Consider the following 18,893-nt stretch of genomic DNA (forward strand, 5'->3'; position numbering starts at 1 on the left):
CATGTCCGTGTCTATATTGGTGCGTTTGTAGTGGTCACAGTGCGATTGTGTGCGTAGTTTGAGCATGTGTAAAGTGCGTCTGCTCGGAAAATTCGATGAATTTTGAGTTTATTTAAATGAAAGAAATCTAAAAGTTGAGAAAGCCCGCGGACGTTCGTACTTATTGTTTTCCTCTTTTCCGATCCACACAATAATTCTAATAATGTATTTACACCCAGGGCCGATCATCGTCGAGCTAATGCGCAATGCACTTAAACAAATTACGGATGCTCCCACATATCACACTTGACTGGTTCCAACATTTTGATCGGCTGTGCACTTTATAGGTCGAATTAGGATAGATTTCTTAAACAATCATCATAGTTTTGTATGTTTTGGCAAAGTATAGAAGTTCCACTTGTAAAATATTGATTGAAATTTGAAATGCTCTAAGTCAGCCTACAGCTTTTGTGTAAATTTATTGAGTGGTAAGCAGAAAATAAGAAACTGCATTCTGAAATTTCAATATTTCAATAAAGAGTTGGCTCCGAAAAAACAAACAAAAGAGCTCCGACACAATGTGAAAGATTCCATTTGGATGTTCTGGTTGCGTCTCCTGGCCAAATCTGATGATAAATCATTATAAATCACATATGCTTGAAAAATAAATAACACAAGAAGACCGCTGAAAAAACATTCAGTGTGTATATGTAAATGTATGTATTATAAACAAGGCAAAAAGAGCGATGCTGGGGAAATAGCAAATCATTTTTCTTCAGACGGTTAGGCGATTTTCATTATTAACGCTAGCATTTTACATTTACAAGTGCCTGACTGGACCACCTGTCCAGGAAAATGGAAAAGCATAACAAACTTGGATGATGCCTCTCGATTATAAATAGACCGCTGCCTCTTTACCAAGATAATGTGGGCTTACATATAAATGTAGGCATACGTAGTATAAAGACAAATATCGGTTTGTACTTTTATTTATTTTTGTGCAAAATGCGCCATTCAATCGTAAAAATAGATCTTTGAAAAGCGCACAGGGCGCTGAGTCAACGAGTGCCTCGAACATTAACCTCATTAGAAGATCGAGAAATAATTTTCGATTCCCGTGTGCGAACACTTTCGACTCTCCGCCTTGATTATGTTTATCGGGTGTGGTCTATAGCCCCAACAAAAAACCCTGGCAATGAATGCACACAGTAAAGATATATATAACTAATGAAGCAGGCCACTCGTTTGTCAATCTATGCGTTATCTAAAAAGTTATCTAAACTACATAATGTGTGTGATCAAATTTGTTGTGAGTGATGACTAGCTTTCGGGAACTGCGATTCGATGATTTGCTCAAAATTAATTCCTTAGTTTTCGATGCCCTCACCGAGGTTTATAGCCTGACCTTCTTTGTGAAGCACCTCCTGCAGTTTCCAGGACTTTCGCAGATTGCCGAAGCTCCAGGTCCTGATGGCAGACCCATGGGATATATATTCGGCCAGTATCAGGTCAAGAGGCACCAGGAACCCTATGCTCATGTGGCAGCATTGACTGTATCACCCGAGTATCGACGTCTTGGAGTGGCCACCGCTCTCATGGATTATTTCTTTGTGGTCTCAGACCTCAAAGGAGCTTCCTACGTAAGCCTCTTTATGCGAACCAGTAACCAGGCTGCCTATCAGTTGTATACTTCCATGGGGTATGCTCATCGGAAAACATTCCAGGACTATTATCCGGATGTCCCGAAGCCGGAAAGTGCCTACGAATTGAGAAAGTACGTTCTCCGCCCCATGGAGGTACAATAAGCAGTACCATCGCGGTGCCTTCGGAATAAATTGAAAGCTTTTTTTGTATTACACAGCTAATTAAAGAAAACCCATTGAGGTGAAAATTTAAAGGATGATCAATTTCCGTTGACGCACAAAGACCAACTATATCTAGGGTGGACATCAATCATATAGTACTCTTTAGGTCATCACTCATACGCCATGGTACGTTGCTACTACGAGATTGGGAAAATCATTCTTTTCTCATTATAATCTCATTCATAATCTCATTAAATGAATTTAATAAAAAAGTGCTTGTTTTTAATATAATATAATATTTTACTTTAAAATGTACACAAGATCTTGAAGGAATCTTCATACCGCACGGATTTCAAAGGTCCACTCTAATGCTGGCAATGCATATACTTGTTCTTTAACCCAAACGCATTGATGTTCGTGTCGCTTGGCAAACCAATTCAATTGCGAATTTCCGTTTCGAAATGGTCAAGGCTTTCGTTGTTGTCTTTTTTATTAGCTACATTTCTCAAAAGCAAACAAATTAGAAAATGTATATTGTATAAATATAAAGTGTAGTCTGGTTGGGGCATGTGTCTGAAACACGCGCAATGATTTCCACAATTTGGCTTTTGCGCAACTTGAAACGCACAGCATTTGAAAATTCTGGTTCAATGTTGTCATATAAACAAATCATGTTTCCATATGCTTTCTGACATATATTCTCAGGTCTACATTTCTTACTTTGAGCGATTTGGTCAAACTTTTAGTTGAATGATGGCAGCCGAGTGCAATGAACTTTTTCTGGATGTTTCCCAAGTGGTTAAATTTATATATTTTGATACCAAATAAAGCCTAATAGTTTTGTGCTGCTACAATTAGCTATACAATCAATTTGCCACCAATAACTATACTTATAATTCCGAATATGTAAAACATCAGCAAATAGAACAGCTTATTGCCGAAGCTGTAGATTTTGTTTATCCTAATTCCATTTAGGGACTTCCTGCCCACATCGCGAGACAAAGGCAATCTCATTTCATATCCGTGATCGTCGGCATAAAACTGAGGCATCCAGCTATATTTCACATAGCCCAAGGACTCGTAAAGCCCAATGGCATTTGTATTCTTCTCCCGCACAAATAGATCTACATAGAAGTCTTTCTCACGATCCATCATATCCCTAACAGTTGTTAGGAGCCGAGTGGCCAAGCCCTGTTTTCGATAATCATGAGCCACAGCCAGAGCCGAGACGTGTCCATGACTCCAGCTCACAGGCTTTCCAGCTCCATAGGATTCAGTCGCATCCTCGCGTGTCCCCAGGATGAAGGCGATGAGACGGTTGTCAGGAGCATCGGCCGCAAGAACCAGTTCGGGATGCTCCAGAATCCTGGGAATTAGGAACGGCAAGGTATACACTTCCACCAAGGGATCCATCACAATGTGGTTAAACTGGAACATGTCTTCGAGAACAAATAGTCGTGAAGAAGTCATGACTCGCAGAGATTTAATAAAATTTTGTTTCTGTCTCAGTTACCAAAAGATCTTTCTGGCGACTACCAATATATTTGACCTATTGTATAGAACGGAATTTATCTTTGCGATTCGGAAAGAAATACTTAGTAAATGTGCGTAAGATCTTGAAATCGCCGATAAACTTAAAAAGAGAACAACTCTGACACAAAAGCCCGGCATACTTTTGGGCATTTCGAAAGTCTAGGTCTACAAAAATGTTATTTTATTGAATCGTCGCTCTTAATATATTGCAGCATATCACGTCTTAGACTAATCGGAATCCTATATTTATTTAATGTTCTTGTAGATCCAGGGCAGCAGCGAAGTGACGCGAGTGTAGACGCCAGGATATTGACCCTTGCCGCAGCCAATGCCCCAGGACACGATTCCCACCTGGGTGTATCGTCCAGCATCATTGATGACCATGGGTCCGCCAGAGTCGCCCTGTGGATGCAAACAGTCGGAGAATCCTGATCATTAATATGATATATGTCTGCACTTACACTGCAGGAATCCTTGGCTGCCTGACCAGCGCATATCATCGACTCAATGATCCCACCAGGTGCGGCACGTCCGTACTTCCTGGCACACTCGGCATTTGTCCAGATGGGAATGTCCACCTTCTGCAGGATGGAGGGCTGGGGGCCATTCTCCCGAAGACTACCCCATCCGGCCACGGTGGCCACTTGGCCACTGTACGATCGGGATTGCTGCGAGAGCGAGGTGGGCAGACAAATCGGTTGGATCTCCCTGGTGAAGGGCACAGGTTCACTCAACGTCAGTATGGCCACGTCATTGTGCTGGCAAAGAGTTAAGCCGTTTATCATTTGAATGGATGGATTGGATTCACTTACCAAGGTGCTGAACTCAAAGCCCTTGTGCCGCACAAGACGCTTGATCCTGCGGGACACATGCTGCACCTCAAAGTCCGTGCCGATGTTGTAGTCACCCAGATGGGCCGTCAAGGCCGCCACATCCCACGAGGTCATGCTGAAATGCGCACAAGTTTTTAAGATTCTTTTAAGGGACTCGGTGGTTCTCCTCACCGTGCCACACAGTGAGCTGCGGTGAGAATGTGGCTGTTGGTAATTAGACTGCCGCCGCAGAACTGCTTTCCCGACTTGAAGAGCACAGCTATCCAGGGGAATTCGTGTGGACTGGCATTGATGCCCCCAACAATCCGCTCCTGGTCGGGCGTCACGGGATTCTTATTGCCGCACTGCAGCGGGAGTCCCTCCGCACTAGTTCCGCTCACAGGACGTCTCGTAGTAGTCGTGGTTGTAACTGGCGAGGGATAACCAGGATAAGTGGGTCGCCTGGTGGTTGTCGGTCTGGCGGGGCTTGTGGGCCTTGGTGTGGTGCGCTTGGTGCTTGGAACTCCCCCTGTGGTGGGATGCGTGGGATAATGGTGGTTCGGCGGATGGGTGGGCAGCGGTGGTGGCCAACCGCCCGTGGTGGGTGGGTGCGTCGGTAGCGCTGGTGGCCACTGGCCGCCAGCAAAGGAGCCAAAGGGCCACTGGTAGGGATGAATGGTGGACGCTGGCTGGGTGGGAATAGGCTGCTCCACCGGTTCCACCGCTGGCTCTGCTTCTGGTTTTTGATCTGCTTCTGGGGGATTACCCTCAATTGTGTTGCCGTCCTGGAAATCCGGCATATCCTCCACACTGTTCGGATTGTCAATGGGCTCTTCCGGTCGAGGAGCATCCGCAGGATATTCACCCTCCACTTCTCCCTCGGGAATCAAATGTTCCCTGTCCTCCTCGTCAGCCACCACTGAAGGCTTCTCCGTAGTCGTGGTCGTCGTTCCAGGCAGTGGGAATACCCCAAAAGTGTTGGCATCAATATCCGTGCAGCAAATGCCATTGTTAACTCTGCCCAGCAGATCGAAGAAGTTGCACATATTGCCGTTTAGGCCAAGTCCATTCGTCTGTGGCCATTGACGCAGGGTGAAGATGGATAACTGGCGGGCCAGCCTGTAATACTGGCGACACCCATCGATGCGCACACACACACCTGGTTGGCCAAGGGATGTCAAACACTTGGATCCCTCGCCAGGACCCCAGCCACCAGCAACGCCCGAGGCTCCGAGAGCTCCTTGCCATAGCAAAATGCTCGGATCGAAAAAGAACTGACGACGCTGGCGATTCAGATTTGGCGATGGGGCATCTGCAGGACAAAAAGAGGGCTCAGAAATAAAATTTAAGGATAAGAGAGAGTCTGAAAACTCATATTCCGTATATAAAAGGGTAACGTAATTTACAATAACAAGTAACTAAAGAATACTTTATACCTAAACTAAAATATTCCAATATAGGTTGTAAATACTTCCTAAAAAATGTGTAGTCTTCTACCTCTAAAGTGATCATTTTACAAAATATATTAAATTTCAACTAACTACATTTAAAATAAATTACTAATAAAATTATTTATAAATTAGATGACTGTGTTTAACCAAAATAAGCTTGCATATTTCTGATGTAAATGAAGCAATGATTCTATATTTGGAAAATATATGTGGCACTTGGGGAACTGCTGATCATATCTGGGGCCACTCGAGATCAGAGTTTGTTGACCCCTGAAAAGATTTGAGCTACATACGCAATTGTCTAGCCAAAACTATGGTACTTTACAACTCATTTTTTGGCCAATCTGTCGCGCTATTGACAAAGCACCCAAATAACAAAAAACAGATATGAGTGGAGAAAAGACCAAGCCAATATTTGCTTAACATTCGTTCACGTTTCGGGTTTTGGGTCCACGCTTCTCGGCCCGTTGAGAGTGATTACTCAATATTTTGACATATTTCGCTGGCCAGAATATTGACAATAAACTTAAGCTCTTTCCACACGGAATGACAATTGCTGTGCCATTTCACAGATGCTGAATTTGCCCCCCACTGCGGCAACTTTCTACTGTCAATTGTCATATATTTGTCATGTTCATTGGCGGCTTCTTAAAATTGGTCTAGGCCTTTGTTTCGGTCGCCGGCTCTTTTCTAATTTCATCGTATAAGCATTGTTGTTGCTATTTAGCATGAATTTGCCATATTTTTTATTTATTACGCATGTTTTGGACTGCTTCTGGCCCACAAATATAGTTCGAATGGCTCGGCAGCGCATAAAATTTGACTAAACAAGGGGTATGCTCAGTTTATCTTGGGGCTTAATTCCTAACGAGCTATTTGCCTTTCTGCCGATTAATTTAAACGATCTTCTTGACAGGCTCTAAAAAACTTAATTGCTTTCGTTGGGGTGTAAGTTTTATTGACTCTAAATCGAGCATAAGAGCAATTTGTCACAGGAAAGACTAAGAAATCTGCACGTGGCTTTTGCTTTACTGACACAAGTCGTAATGAAGAATACGTTCAGTTCGTGATACGAATAGGTAATGAATATGCATGTCTTTTTGGTTTTCTGAAAAATGTTTTCATTTAACAATATAAATCCTACCATCAGCCCAAAGTGCTAAGGCAATCGTGACTCACTTGACAGGAATTGTTAAATGAAACCTATGTTTGTGTGGTTCCCCAAAGAAAGTCACCGAAATATTACTCATGTGCCCCAAATATCGTTAAAAATTGGTGTGCTTTTTGTTTATTGCTTACTCGACATTACTTTGATTCTTTTTAAATTGTTATGACAAGCTGTCGGAGGCCACAAATTGCCTTTGATTGATCGGCGATCCTGCTTTGAATTCGACACACTTATCGCGGCTTTAAAAGCTGAGAATGTTTATAATTCTTATAAAAAGAAAAGGAAGGATAAAATACTTAAATGAAATATAACAAATATTGTGCCAAATGGATTGCATATGTAACTGCTTCTTAAATAACTAGATCAGTTTATGTAAAATTTACACTTTATATGCAAATATATGTAGCAAGATGAGGATATTTTTTTTTATTTTAAACTAGCTACATACATATGACTTCTTCTTGAACGTTCCTATAACTTGAGTGGTCCTTGCACCTCAACCAAACCGAAGTTCAACTGGTTTTCTCTTGATGCAAAAGACTTGCAAGGCGTTAACTAAGAATCAGGGGCAAGTTACAAGTTCAAGGTCTGCACGACCGTTACAGCTCGTGTGCTACTGAAAACCTGAATTCCGACGCAGGATGCCAGAGAACTCGAGCTGCAGCTCTACTTTATGGTGGCTTGTAAATTTTATATGATCAACGGTCATATAAACGATATTTATCGCGATTCCAGTCGAGCAAAGTGGGCAAAATGCAAATAAAAATTAATTTTTAATGAATATGGCTTGTTGAATCCGCAAAAGGTGTCGGCTTATTGCCTTTTATATGGCATTCGTTTATGGCCCAATCTGCGGGGCATCCCGAATTAATAGGCTTATGTCGTCGCCCCGAAAAACATCACCACAGATCACGCCTCTCCATCAAAAGTGCTGTCTAATTCTCTAATTGTCTAATTGTTGGCCGTAAATAAAAGAGAATAGATTGGCGGGACATTGACAGGCGACAGAACACGATTGACAAGCTGAGTTGATCTAAAAATTCACTCCTACATGAGTTCTAGTTGTTTTTGCAATAGAAAGTTTTCTATAACTGGCTCAAAGGGCAGTGCCTAGCGACAAGCCGTCTATGTGGGTATAAGGTAAACAATGTTGAGTACACAAACTCGTAGTGCCGAACATCGCATTTTCCCCTCAAACTTAAAGCGATTTATAGACTTCTGAAGGTCATACAAGTAATGCTTGGTGCGTGCCGCGCATAAATTCTACTGTCGAATCAGAAAAGTGTTATTTTGATGTCGTTGAACTTCACTTTATAATAGTGACGTATTTTGAAGAGTGACTATTCATAGTACTGAAGCCATACATTCTATTCCAATATACATTTCCAGGTTATTCAACAAAATTTGCCATAATACTAGGGATTAAGGAATACAAAATAAGGACTTCATGTTCCTTCAATAATATTATCCGGTTCACACAGAAAATTGAGGGGAAATATTTGAAAGGAAATGCATGGTAAAGATTTTCTAACATTTTAAAAGCGTAGGTAAGGATACATTTAAGGATACATTAAGTAAGGATACTCCAGTTTTCTTCATCCCTATTTTCGATTTCTTTATACTTTCAAAACTTTATAATTGGAAATAATTTGGGTGTTTATTACTGATTAACATTTTTATTGGTAACAAATTTTTTGGAGTGCTAGTTATAACAAATTCCTACGTTTGTGCCTTAAGTCTTTCGATTACAGTTTAACCGACTGGTGCTTCTAGTTCTCATTCCTTGAATCCAGTCATATCACTTACCCACCACCGATCCCCCGAGACTTTCCTCAGCCGTGGCATTGGCTTTAAACAATCCTGCCTCGGGCGCCGCGTTTATATCACCATTTGGCCACACAGGAGCTGGAGCTAGTGCCCCTCCTGAAACGGATGGGAGATCTGCTGCCGAGATAATTTTAAAATGCAGCAAATGCACACAAAGTAATAAAACTGGCAAAAATGCAAACATTTTGATATTTGTTGCTTTCGCTGCGGTTATATCTTCCCAATTTGTTTTCGTTTTGAACGGGGCAGACCATATATAAATTGACTGCTATATTGTATTAAGAACCGCCAACACGAATCGCGACTCAGAATATATATCTCTTCTGGAATGCCAGGCACGTTGCCCCGATGGCATTCACCTGACCACGACTACGATCCCGAAGACGAACTTCTCGGACTTGGACTCGGACTTGCTCTGGATCGCGGTACGCGGTACTGGAATCTTGACTTGAAGTACTCGTGCGTTAGACGGACAGGACCGTCTTTTTGGCTCGAAGCTCCGATCGCTTCTGAGCCAACAGAAGTTCTGGGGATTGGTTAACAGCTCCGTTGCCAAAACGACGACGGAGGCAGCGACGTCGGCAGAAATGTTGTGGCCGGAGCAGAAGTGTCCATTATAAACGCGTTTCTTTCGCCGGATAACTTTTGGCCGACTTATTGGGCCGCCTTCTAATGTACACGCGACGCTGGTTACCAAACTAAACTAGTTGCAGCAACGCCTCCATTTCCAGTGCCCACCAGGCGTCTGTCTTCTAACCAGGTTCCGATCCCGATCCCGAATCCGATCCGGAACACGCACCAAATCAGACTGAACAGCGGCCGGGAAGTTATGCGACTGCATACTATTAAAAGAAAAATCCAGCTGCGGTTGCATCTTCTCGTTCTCGCTTAGTTAGCCATTAATATGCATACAAAAAAATGTAATAGTAAAAATAAGTAGAAAAATTAGTCATTATGCTTATTTACTTACTGCATTTACTTCAAAAATACACAAATTTTAAAATATGTTGGTAATAATATTTTAAAAGTACAAATAATCCCAAAATGGGCTTTCCATAATAATTCAGCCAACTTACCACCTTAATTCCTCGGTGCATGACTGGATTGAGTTTCCATTTAAATTCCAAGGTGCATAATGCATCGGGATCTTCATTTTCCACCAGGTGAGTATAAGTAGACCCGTTTGAATTCATCGCCTGATGTAAGTACTTTCAGTATTTAACATGCAAAGTTTACGACGTTTAGCGAGCATTTTACCGGTTGTACGGAGGATTCCTCTTGCTTCTGCATTTAAAATTATTCAGCATTGATCAGGGATTTGTTACAATCGTATTAGTAACGCTGAGATCGGGCGACGCCTTGGGTGTTAGAAGCATCACAAATTAAGTCAATTGTTTCCTAAGAATCGGCCAGATCATTTCAATAAAAAAGCACTCGACCCAAGTTCCATATATTGATCGATGGAAAGTTAAGTGTCACGGCCTGGACCTTTGCGGGATAATTGTATTTCAATATTTTGCCAACTAATTGTTGGTAATTGGAAGCCTTGGGGCACATTCGCACCTTTGATTGATCGACAAGTGGGAGTGTTGAATATTGGTTTGAAAGGCTCTCCAGTGGGATTGGTATCGATCGAGTGTGCATTTCTCGGCAACTTCAGTTTCATACAATTGGATGTTCTGACAAGGGAACATCGCCCACTCAATGTTCAATGAACCTCTTCGGAATTGGAGCCATTCATATATTTTTAATTAGCTTATTTTTTATTTTTCCGGCTGGGTATATTTATGGTAGCTAAACATTTTAACATTATTTCTCAGATATTCGATTTGAGCAATAAGCAAAAGAAAATAGACAATTTTTTTAAAAAAACATTTTCATACCAAATGTCAGATGTTTTTTTAGAGTTTGAAGTCCCAATAAAAATTGAGTTTTAAAAAATACATGTCAAATACAATTATCTTTATGAATAGATCTCCAGGTAAAATACATTAAATTTACCTGTCAAGTGTACGTAATAAAATTGTGAGTCGAGCGATTATCCAAAGAGAGCATACTTTCAGGATCGATAATACAAACAGGGTAGAAATAACTTGCAAAAGCTTTGTAAACTAATTAATTATAACAAAACTAGCAAACAAGTTACACATTATTGGAAAGAGAATTTATTTTAAAATTTTCACATAACTTCTATCTTTGTTCAGAATAGATGATATAAATAAATATAAATTGGTTATGTTTAAAATCATTCCAAATGATTGCCAAATCGTTTGTGCATAGAAAATTATTTGGAAACAGCGCTTAAGTTAAATTTGTAGTCGTTAACATTAGGCTTAAACTAACTAGGAGCTAAATGTTCCTTGAGGACGCGCTCAGTGCATCATTGAACCAGGAATTTTTCGATGGGTACCTTGGCGAAGAACTCGTTGATGTGGGCAATCAGAATGGGAGCCCATTGTTCGCGGGTGGCGGGAATTCCGACGCGAGTGATTTCTGGCAGATTCTCGTTGACCAGATTGAGAATCATGGCATCTAGAAGGTTACAATATCTATCAGCTTAATGAAAATTAAAGGAGAGTAAAGGGCTTACTGAGGTTGCGATCGGAGAAGATGCCATTGGCCACCACCTTGGCATCGCCGATATTGACATTGGCATTCAGGCGGTGTAAACTGAGACGCTGCTGACCACTGGGCAGCTGTTCGATGTGGCCATCGGTCAGAATGGTGGCCTTGATGTTGTCTGGGGGAATGTGAAAGTATCAGGCACATGCTCTGCTTACTTACTTACTTTTCAAACCGCCACTCACCTATGGTAATGTTGAAGGGCCCCTTGGGCACCAGACGCAGTCCTCCGAACTTCACGTCCGCCTTGAAGTGTCCACCGGCCTTCAGTTGCGGCAGTTCAACGCCCAACTTAATTATGAAGCCGTTCTCGGTGAAATTTGCTGCTACACTGTTCACCTGCAACTGGCTGATGCCATAGATCTCCATGTTCTTGATCAGGAGTCCGCCCTGGATGCCATCGTTGGTGTACCGAAAGATGCCTCTCTTGTAGAAATACGGATCAATCGAGTCCATGTTAAACTCTGGCACGCCCTGATACCTTAGCCTAGGTGCAAATGACTGGATCAAGCCGCGAATGCATTCGTTCAGATCCGTAGAGCTCAAGCTACAGGGTGTCACCTCATTCGAGCCACTGGCCAGACTAGCCACCGCTGGTGCAACTGAAAGGCGAAAGTGATGCGAGATTAGTTCACTAGTCGGTTAAGTCATGGTTAGGCCAGGTTGTAAAGTTCGTCGAGGCATAGCATACCACAGCAAAAGAGCCTGACCAAATGCGAAGTTCATAACTATTATATTTATTCAATTTTTCGCTTTTAGTGCCAGCCAACCAGGCATGACGAAGTTCACGTGTCCCTGTCGCCACGTGTCTTCTGTCATTTGCGAATGGGGTTTGTGTCATGCTGCCACTGGCCTTTGTGATAAGATAGCGTATTTTAAGGCTTTGTAAACAATACATTAAAAGCTAAATCATTATAAAACTTTTTTAGTCTTGTAATTTAGAAATATGCATTTATACTCATTATTCTTTTTTTACTAACGTGACTGGACGCAGGAAGAGAAACCATCATTACTTGTTTGTCCGTTGCCAAGCAGTAATGCATTTTATTACCAATTATTATTAGAAACTTAAATTCAATATTTCTCCACTGGGGCTTTAATAAGCAATAGCATTTTCTAAATGTGCGCGTATCATAAAAAACAATATAAAATACCTAAAATGCAAATCCAATGCCAATTAAGCTAAACTTTAATGCTATACTTTAATGAAGTTAAGGAAGTTTAACAATGAGTTGTTAAAATGATATTTTACTTGCAACGATATTTAGTCACGCCACTAATTGTTTTTATCTTCTCCTTCTAACGACAAGCGGAAAGCAATTATTTTAATGTTTCTTGGCAAGGCAAGTCCGAATCCAAAATATATGAACACTAATTGAAGGCATGTAATTAAGAATCTGAAGAATGAGACAAACTTTGGTTAATTTAAAGGCAAATTACGCACGTGAACAGCACTATTAAGTCATTTGGCTTGAGTGCTCAAAAATTTCCCACTGTTTTGTTTTAAATCGTTTTTCCCCTGTTTCGCCTGACAAGTTCAATGTCAAAGGTTAGCTGTTATGGCATAAAGCAAATCCGAACCCGAAATGTCGAAAATAAGAGGTGACAGAAAAGGGTTGGGTCGAACTCAAGTTCGTTGCCTAAGTCCTTTGTTTGCTCAGGCAAATGTCAATAAATTTGTGCTCGCCGTACTTTTAGTACCTAAAACTGGCGGTTTTCTTTGCGCAATTAGAGGCAAGTTACAATTACAGCTTTCAGTTTGGCACAAGCCCAGCTGCGACGTTTACGCATTGATGTAGGTCAGTTTTTCAGCTTTTCGCTTTATGTCAGCTCGGCGGTAGTCATGATAGTCTTGGTAGACACGGCAGCCGGTTTCGGATCGGATTTAAGCCTCGTTTTTGCTTTTGTTGACGCTGAACTCTTTTCGCAAGAGCGCAAACAACAGACATGCACACATACACAATCACAAACAGTAGCCAACACCTCGTGCTTGATTAAATTAATGTAATTGGCAATATTTCATAGCCTGCATTGTCTCGTGTTTATTCTGCATTTATAACTCGGACCAGCTTGCGTCACAATTTCTATTTACCCAATGATTTAAGCCTCAGCTTGATAACTTTTACCACAAAAAACATGTGTAAGTGTGTCAAGTTCAAGTGGCACAGGCGATGACTTGCTTGTCGCTTTATTTTACATATTCCACTTGCCATTTCAAAAGCGTTAAAAGGCGAAATAAATAAAAAGATTTTACTGCAAATACACTTGCTAATTTCTATTGCAATTTCATTTTCTATAGTCTGGACTTTACTCTTGGCAAATCCCATCAAAACACCTTTTATGATGGCAGTACTTTTCCCAATTTTGAAGGTCACAGGCTTATAAACGTGGTGTCGAGTGTATGCGCAATACAGGTAAACATTTCAAGAAGGTAAACTTTTTACAATGAGTAATCGCCGCGGATTGGCATGGAAGGCACACCGGACACGGCCTGTACTGAATTTAAAATAAGAAATCATATTGTCTGTGAAGTATAGACAGCAAATGAAGAACATTTTGACAACAGGAAGTTAGATATTACAGAAAGATTTAAGAGCGCGTTTGCAAACAGCGTTTTTTACTTTTAGGTATTTGGCTAACAAGTCTGTTTCCTGTCTAGTTGCCAAACTTTAAATCCAGCTTAAGTTCACAAATTTATATAATTAATTGAATATAATATGTTGGTCTATGTCTTTTTTGAAATATAAAACTATCTCTAAAGAATATGTCACTAGTTTAAAAATTTATTAAAATAAAGGCATAACATTTGCAAATGGTATGAAAAGATAAGCGAAACCGCGTAAATATGATGAGTAATATCAATAGTATATCTTAAATAAAAACAATATTTCAACATGCATATAGTATTTTCGCCCGATCGTTAAGAACTTTTACCTCGATCAGAGTACACATCAAATGTGAGATATGCTAGGTTTAATGTTTAAACAACACACTGCAGTCGAGAACGACAAATTGTATTTGGCAAACGAAAGACTTCGACAACGAACTCGTTGACTTAAGCTGCTTTAATTCTATATATAAGTCTATATATTTGAGGGCGTGGGAAGGGAGTGACATTTTGTTTGACTATCAAGTTCCTTTGTACGCTTGCATAAGAAACTTTACCTGCATCGCCAAAATCGATTGAACTGGAGGGCAAAGCCACATCGCTGGGAGACTTCACCGCCAACTCCTCGACCGGACCGGAATTTGGATTCGGTTTAGGATCGGAGCTAAAAACACTGGGTGCGGAGGTTGGCAGCGTGGCCGCATAGCCACTTCCGAGTGCCAGGGCGGCCAAAATAGTGAGCGAGATGCAAGGCAATTGCATTTTTGGGGCTGGCTGGCTGTTGCTTTCCGATTTCCTCTGCACAATTGGCCGATGCAAACTCGTTTCAATTGATTACTGGACTCTTTCTATTTGACTATTTTCGTGTGACTCGATTTAAAACACGAATACAATCCAGACGGTAATTTTCTTGTCTCCGTTTTTCCTTTTTTTGGATTTTGGTTTTTTATTTGCGTAATTTTTGCAAACCGGCTTCACTTTTATTTCTTCACGAGCGCTTTTTACAGTTGCTTTTTTGTTGGCTTTTCGGTTTTCTCGGTTAACTGCATTTGTTGCTGCAATTGCTGCACACACGGACACTGGGATGCACACAATCTTAGCCAACTAATTGCCAAACTTATCCGCAGAAAATGGACTAACGACTTATTTGAGCTGACGGCCCGCTGCTTGCAAATCTTGAAATGAGCGCTGCATAAATCGCACGTTTATTTATAGTTTTCAAGCTGCCCGATTTTTGTGCTCGTTCAAAAGTTTTTCCAAGCCGCTGCCGAAGCCAAAACAAACAGCAACAACATATAGTTGTAGGCCCCAACAAAATCGGTCGTTTTGAAGGCTTTAGGCCGCCTCTGCCGAAGCCAAAAGCCGAACTCAAAAGCTCATCTCGCCCAAAAAAAAGCTTATTAAAAAGAACTGCAGTTTGAGAGTCACAAGTTACATGTTTTTATAGACTCTATATTGGAAAAAATAGTTACATTTATTTTAAAATCTTAAAATGTTTCGTTTAAGTATGTTATTTTTTGATTTGGAAAAATATATTAAAGAATTTATGCATCCATCCATCTCTTGATTATTCCCACATATCTGTCAAATACAGCCAACAATGAGGAAACTGGCAAGACGTTTTCCCATTCCAGAGCCTCCAATCCCTGTTTTCAGTCAAAGTGCAAGGCACGTATTAAGTTTGAGTCGCAGTTTGGCAGTGAAGCCCTCCGAGGTGTTCATGTAAAATGTGGGTCAGTTGTAAATCTTTGCAGCTTTATGCCACATAAAATTATTCATGAACCTGCGACTTTGTGGGTGCACAAATCGATGTTCAAGGTAGTCTAGTACGTGACATCTTCGAAAATGTAGCTGAGCAAGTACGAGGCTTCCGAGAAGTAGCTTAAAATCAGAACTCTGCAATGATGAACTTTGCTACGGAAGCAATAGTCACAGTTTCGCACAAATTCTATTCGAATTGTATACAATTAAAAGATTAGAATACCCACTTAATATGATGGGCCTGTCTTTCGACGGACGACAGTCGCGTGTTTATTTTTTCTATACATTTCGTATCGCTTCTGTTTTGCATGCATATCACGAAACAATCCAGTCACCATAGACACTAAGAATATATAATTGACTGCAATATAATAAGCTGATTTATGGCACATTTAGCGCCGTCTAGGGTACAAACTTGAGCCGAGTAAAATTTCATAATTTTTTGGTAACCTTAGTAGATAGTCCATTATACCAGGTATTGTACTTTCAGAAAAAAATCTGAAAGTGTTGGGAATCGTAACGCTGTTTGTTAACCAAATCAACCCCTAAAGTATTTTTATAGAATTTAATTTTATCTGAAGCGCCTACCTGAAACGGGACTGCCTGTAGTATATGAACCCGAACCCCCTAAAATAGGCCATAGAAAGTGTGATAACTTTCTACTTTCACATTTATAATTCCCATCTGGTTCAAGCGGTTTGCTTATGGAGACCCTGTTCGTTTTCCGTTTCAAGTTATCGCTTCTCGGCCTTATGGCTAAGATCAAAGTGTAGTATCTGTTCTTATCAGCTTAACATCTGATAGTTCCTCCATTGGAGGACAACAAATGTTAAACTGATTTTTGGAATCAGACGGAGTGCTAGGAGCTTGCTCCACCTCTGTCGCGGGTTGGCCCGGTATTGCAGTACCGCCGGGATTTCGGCCCAACTGAAATATAAATTTGAAATTTCCCACTAAATTCAAGTTCAGTGATAGATAGTAGATAGCCAGTCACGCTTGGGTCTTGCTCAATGGCGCCGCAGTTGCTAATCCACAATTGGAGCCAAGGTCAAAGGTCGGGGAGCGCACTTAGCCTATTAACGCAAGTATCATTGGGTCACACAGCGGTAAAAAAAAACTAGGGCATGGAAAATTCAATAAAACCGGCCTTAATTATTGTAGCTCAAAATGAGGAATTCGAACTGGCGCCTAGAATAAATGTTTTTTAATTTAAACAATATTACCATTTAATAGCACCTAATGGAACCATTTAATTTCTATTCAACAACAATCATCACAACTTTAGTCCGACAGCTAATTGAGCTACTCCTTGAGAAACTGGTCGATGGGAACCAGTTCGAATGCCTCGTTGAACATTCGCAACATAAGGGGTTGCCAAAACTGTCGGGTCTCAGGCAGCATTATTCCGTAGATATCGCGCCAATACTGATTAGCCACATTCAGAGCTACTTTATCTGTAACGAAAAATAATCACGAGCTTTAAGCGTTGAGTGCACAGAAAACAGTGTGTAGAGCATTTCAACTGGTTTGCCTTTTGTTTAATAGGTTTGACTCAACATCAATTTTCTCTACTGCACACTGTAGGTATATGAGTGTGTATATCTACGAAAATGAAGTTTACTTATATGAAAATTATACATAAAGTTTAATTATTGCATTGTAAATCTTCTAATATATATTCTAGTTAAATAAACGGCAATTGTATTACTGCGGAATCAAGTGATACTTGTACTGACGTAAAACGTATAACTAGTGGAAAGTGCTTACGTATTTCAAGTAATTAAATATTTATGTAAACTCGACAAACAATAAGGAAATCGATTTTTGTACTATTCAAGATGTTCTATAACCCATGTATAACCACCGTATTTGGTTAAATATTTAACAATTGCAACAAATTCACTGGTTTGCCTTAAACAGAAACTTTGAACTCACCCAGTTCTGGATCTGCAAATATTCCGTTTGCCTTGATGATCAAATCCTTGATCTTTGGCTTCGATTCGAGGTGCTTTAGGCGGAAAAACCGATGACCATCCTTCTCGTAGATCTCACCATCGGTCAACGTTGTGGCCTCCACATCCACTGCAACCGGAATGATAAGTGATCACCGGAAGAGGCGAACTCATTTACTTACTAAGCGTTACGTTGAATTCGCCCTTGGGCTTCAATTGCAGCTGATTCACCTGCATGTCGGCCTTATAGCTGCCCACTATGTTCAACTTGGGCATTTGGGTGACCAGACGGAATTTCACCTTGTCGCCATTGACTTTGACGGACACCTCTTTGGCCCGGTTGGCGGAGAAGCCGTAGATCTTGGCATTGCGAACGGTAATCCGACCATTAACCGTGCCACTGGTGTATTGGAAGCTGGTTCGGTTGAGGTGCAAAGGTTCGTACGGCTCGATTCTGAGCTCTGGGTTGCCATCTTTGAGGCGCGGAGTCAATGTGTTAAATATCTGCTTGACGCACTCCCCCAGCTGATCCTCTTCAGTCGAGCATTTTGGCAAGTCTTCAAGGCGAAATGTTTTATAAAATACTACATACTCGTCATAATGATGTATGATACCTACCTGCAAAGTAGTTTTTGTCCGTGGGAGCTGCACTCGCTCCGAACGCCAGCAGGCTGAGCAATCCAATAATATAATACATTCTACTACTTAACTATATCCTTTTTGGGATTCGAACTCGACTTTCAACCTACTGCTAGAACGTTAAACTACAACTGAAGCTCTCAGACTGCAAGTCGGGCTATTTTATTCTCCAAATTAGCACACTACGACACAATGCAAGTTAGAATCTAGCTTAGTATATTTCACTTGTAAATCAGAAACATTAGCCGGCAAACAGCTAGACTTTGACTGAATGCCGAACCGGCTCTGTCTGCCTGATTTATAATGTCGTATTATTAAATGGAAAAATTTATTGAAGGTACTACAGTAAATGGCAACGGCTCAACGGCTATTTGCCATAAATACTTAAATTCTTATACTAATTACCCAGTACGTATAATAATGATGGGCTGCCGATTTTGGCTATTCAATGGTGACATTGAGGGGCTGCCAAATTGAGCTTAAAGACGTTTCGTCATTAAGTGAGTCACATTTGAAGTTAGTTGTACGAACTTCACCATATATTATAGCTAGAAAGTAAAATAAGATCTATTATACTTGGAGAATCTTTTAGCCTAATTCAGTTCTGAACGCCTTTGAATGCTCTGTGCAAAGTTAAACAATTAAGTCAATACAATCGGTTTATATAAAACCACTGTGTTATAGCTTATAGAATAATTAGTGGTTACGATTATAGTTTTCCATTCATTGGGAGCAT

The 18,893-nt window shown here is 40.8% G+C and overlaps 5 protein-coding genes and 1 non-coding gene across 6 annotated transcripts; 2 read left to right on the forward strand and 4 right to left on the reverse strand.

The window, feature by feature from the left end:
• The first annotated feature begins 1,205 nt into the window (after nucleotides 1-1,205).
• On the forward strand, nucleotides 1,206-1,876 carry LOC6541738 (N-alpha-acetyltransferase 20). The gene has a single exon (XM_001969616.3). It carries the CDS (start codon nucleotides 1,296-1,298, stop codon nucleotides 1,782-1,784), a length of 489 nt encoding a protein of 162 aa, XP_001969652.1. The 5' UTR covers nucleotides 1,206-1,295; the 3' UTR covers nucleotides 1,785-1,876.
• Nucleotides 1,877-2,300: 424 nt separating this feature from the next.
• Nucleotides 2,301-3,446, reverse strand: LOC6542992 (N-alpha-acetyltransferase 20). The gene has a single exon (XM_001969617.3). It carries the CDS (start codon nucleotides 3,252-3,254, stop codon nucleotides 2,643-2,645), a length of 612 nt encoding a protein of 203 aa, XP_001969653.1. The 5' UTR covers nucleotides 3,255-3,446; the 3' UTR covers nucleotides 2,301-2,642.
• Nucleotides 3,447-3,483: 37 nt separating this feature from the next.
• LOC6542860 (serine proteinase stubble) lies at nucleotides 3,484-9,090 on the reverse strand. Its single transcript, XM_001969618.3, has 5 exons — nucleotides 8,555-9,090; nucleotides 4,322-5,441; nucleotides 4,130-4,265; nucleotides 3,779-4,075; nucleotides 3,484-3,719 (listed from the first exon to the last, which is right to left on the reverse strand). Exons 1-5 carry the CDS (start codon nucleotides 8,757-8,759, stop codon nucleotides 3,564-3,566), a joined length of 1,914 nt encoding a protein of 637 aa, XP_001969654.2. The 5' UTR covers nucleotides 8,760-9,090; the 3' UTR covers nucleotides 3,484-3,563.
• Nucleotides 9,091-10,724: 1,634 nt separating this feature from the next.
• LOC6541283 lies at nucleotides 10,725-15,020 on the reverse strand. Its single transcript, XM_001969619.3, has 4 exons — nucleotides 14,363-15,020; nucleotides 11,383-11,799; nucleotides 11,166-11,315; nucleotides 10,725-11,107 (listed from the first exon to the last, which is right to left on the reverse strand). Exons 1-4 carry the CDS (start codon nucleotides 14,565-14,567, stop codon nucleotides 10,956-10,958), a joined length of 924 nt encoding a protein of 307 aa, XP_001969655.1. The 5' UTR covers nucleotides 14,568-15,020; the 3' UTR covers nucleotides 10,725-10,955.
• A 1,282-nt stretch (nucleotides 15,021-16,302) lies between these two features.
• LOC6543213 lies at nucleotides 16,303-16,498 on the forward strand. Its single transcript, XR_046448.2, has one exon. It is a non-coding gene; the product is annotated as a U2 spliceosomal RNA (small nuclear RNA).
• Nucleotides 16,499-16,785: 287 nt separating this feature from the next.
• LOC6542091 (circadian clock-controlled protein) lies at nucleotides 16,786-18,425 on the reverse strand. The gene is made up of 4 exons (XM_001969620.3): nucleotides 18,137-18,425; nucleotides 17,701-18,075; nucleotides 17,502-17,648; nucleotides 16,786-17,020 (listed from the first exon to the last, which is right to left on the reverse strand). Exons 1-4 carry the CDS (start codon nucleotides 18,213-18,215, stop codon nucleotides 16,869-16,871), a joined length of 753 nt encoding a protein of 250 aa, XP_001969656.1. The 5' UTR covers nucleotides 18,216-18,425; the 3' UTR covers nucleotides 16,786-16,868.
• Between the last annotated feature and the right edge of the window lie 468 nt (nucleotides 18,426-18,893).

This window comes from Drosophila erecta, unplaced genomic scaffold, assembly GCF_003286155.1.
Source record: "Drosophila erecta strain 14021-0224.00,06,07 unplaced genomic scaffold, DereRS2 tig00000055-arrow-pilon, whole genome shotgun sequence".
Classification (NCBI taxonomy): domain Eukaryota; kingdom Metazoa; phylum Arthropoda; class Insecta; order Diptera; family Drosophilidae; genus Drosophila; species Drosophila erecta.

Bases quoted from the DNA above. Each gene is read 5' to 3' on its own strand.
- LOC6541738 (XM_001969616.3), top strand. From the start codon at position 1,296: ATGACTAGCTTTCGGGAACTGCGATTCGATGATTTGCTCAAAATTAAT.
- LOC6542992 (XM_001969617.3), bottom strand. From the start codon at position 3,254: ATGACTTCTTCACGACTATTTGTTCTCGAAGACATGTTCCAGTTTAAC.
- LOC6542860 (XM_001969618.3), bottom strand. From the start codon at position 8,759: ATGTTTGCATTTTTGCCAGTTTTATTACTTTGTGTGCATTTGCTGCAT. The intron at 5,442-8,554 runs GTAAGTGATATG...TTTGTCCTGCAG, and splicing joins TCTCGGGGGATCGGTGGTGG to ATGCCCCATCGCCAAATCTG. The intron at 4,266-4,321 runs GTGAGGAGAACC...TGCGCATTTCAG, and splicing joins GCAGCTCACTGTGTGGCACG to CATGACCTCGTGGGATGTGG.
- LOC6541283 (XM_001969619.3), bottom strand. From the start codon at position 14,567: ATGCAATTGCCTTGCATCTCGCTCACTATTTTGGCCGCCCTGGCACTC. The intron at 11,316-11,382 runs GTGAGTGGCGGT...ACATTCCCCCAG, and splicing joins GCCCTTCAACATTACCATAG to ACAACATCAAGGCCACCATT. The intron at 11,108-11,165 runs GTAAGCCCTTTA...GTAACCTTCTAG, and splicing joins CTTCTCCGATCGCAACCTCA to ATGCCATGATTCTCAATCTG.
- LOC6542091 (XM_001969620.3), bottom strand. From the start codon at position 18,215: ATGTATTATATTATTGGATTGCTCAGCCTGCTGGCGTTCGGAGCGAGT. The intron at 18,076-18,136 runs GTAGGTATCATA...TTCGCCTTGAAG, and splicing joins GGACAAAAACTACTTTGCAG to ACTTGCCAAAATGCTCGACT. The intron at 17,649-17,700 runs GTAAGTAAATGA...TTCCGGTTGCAG, and splicing joins CGAATTCAACGTAACGCTTA to TGGATGTGGAGGCCACAACG.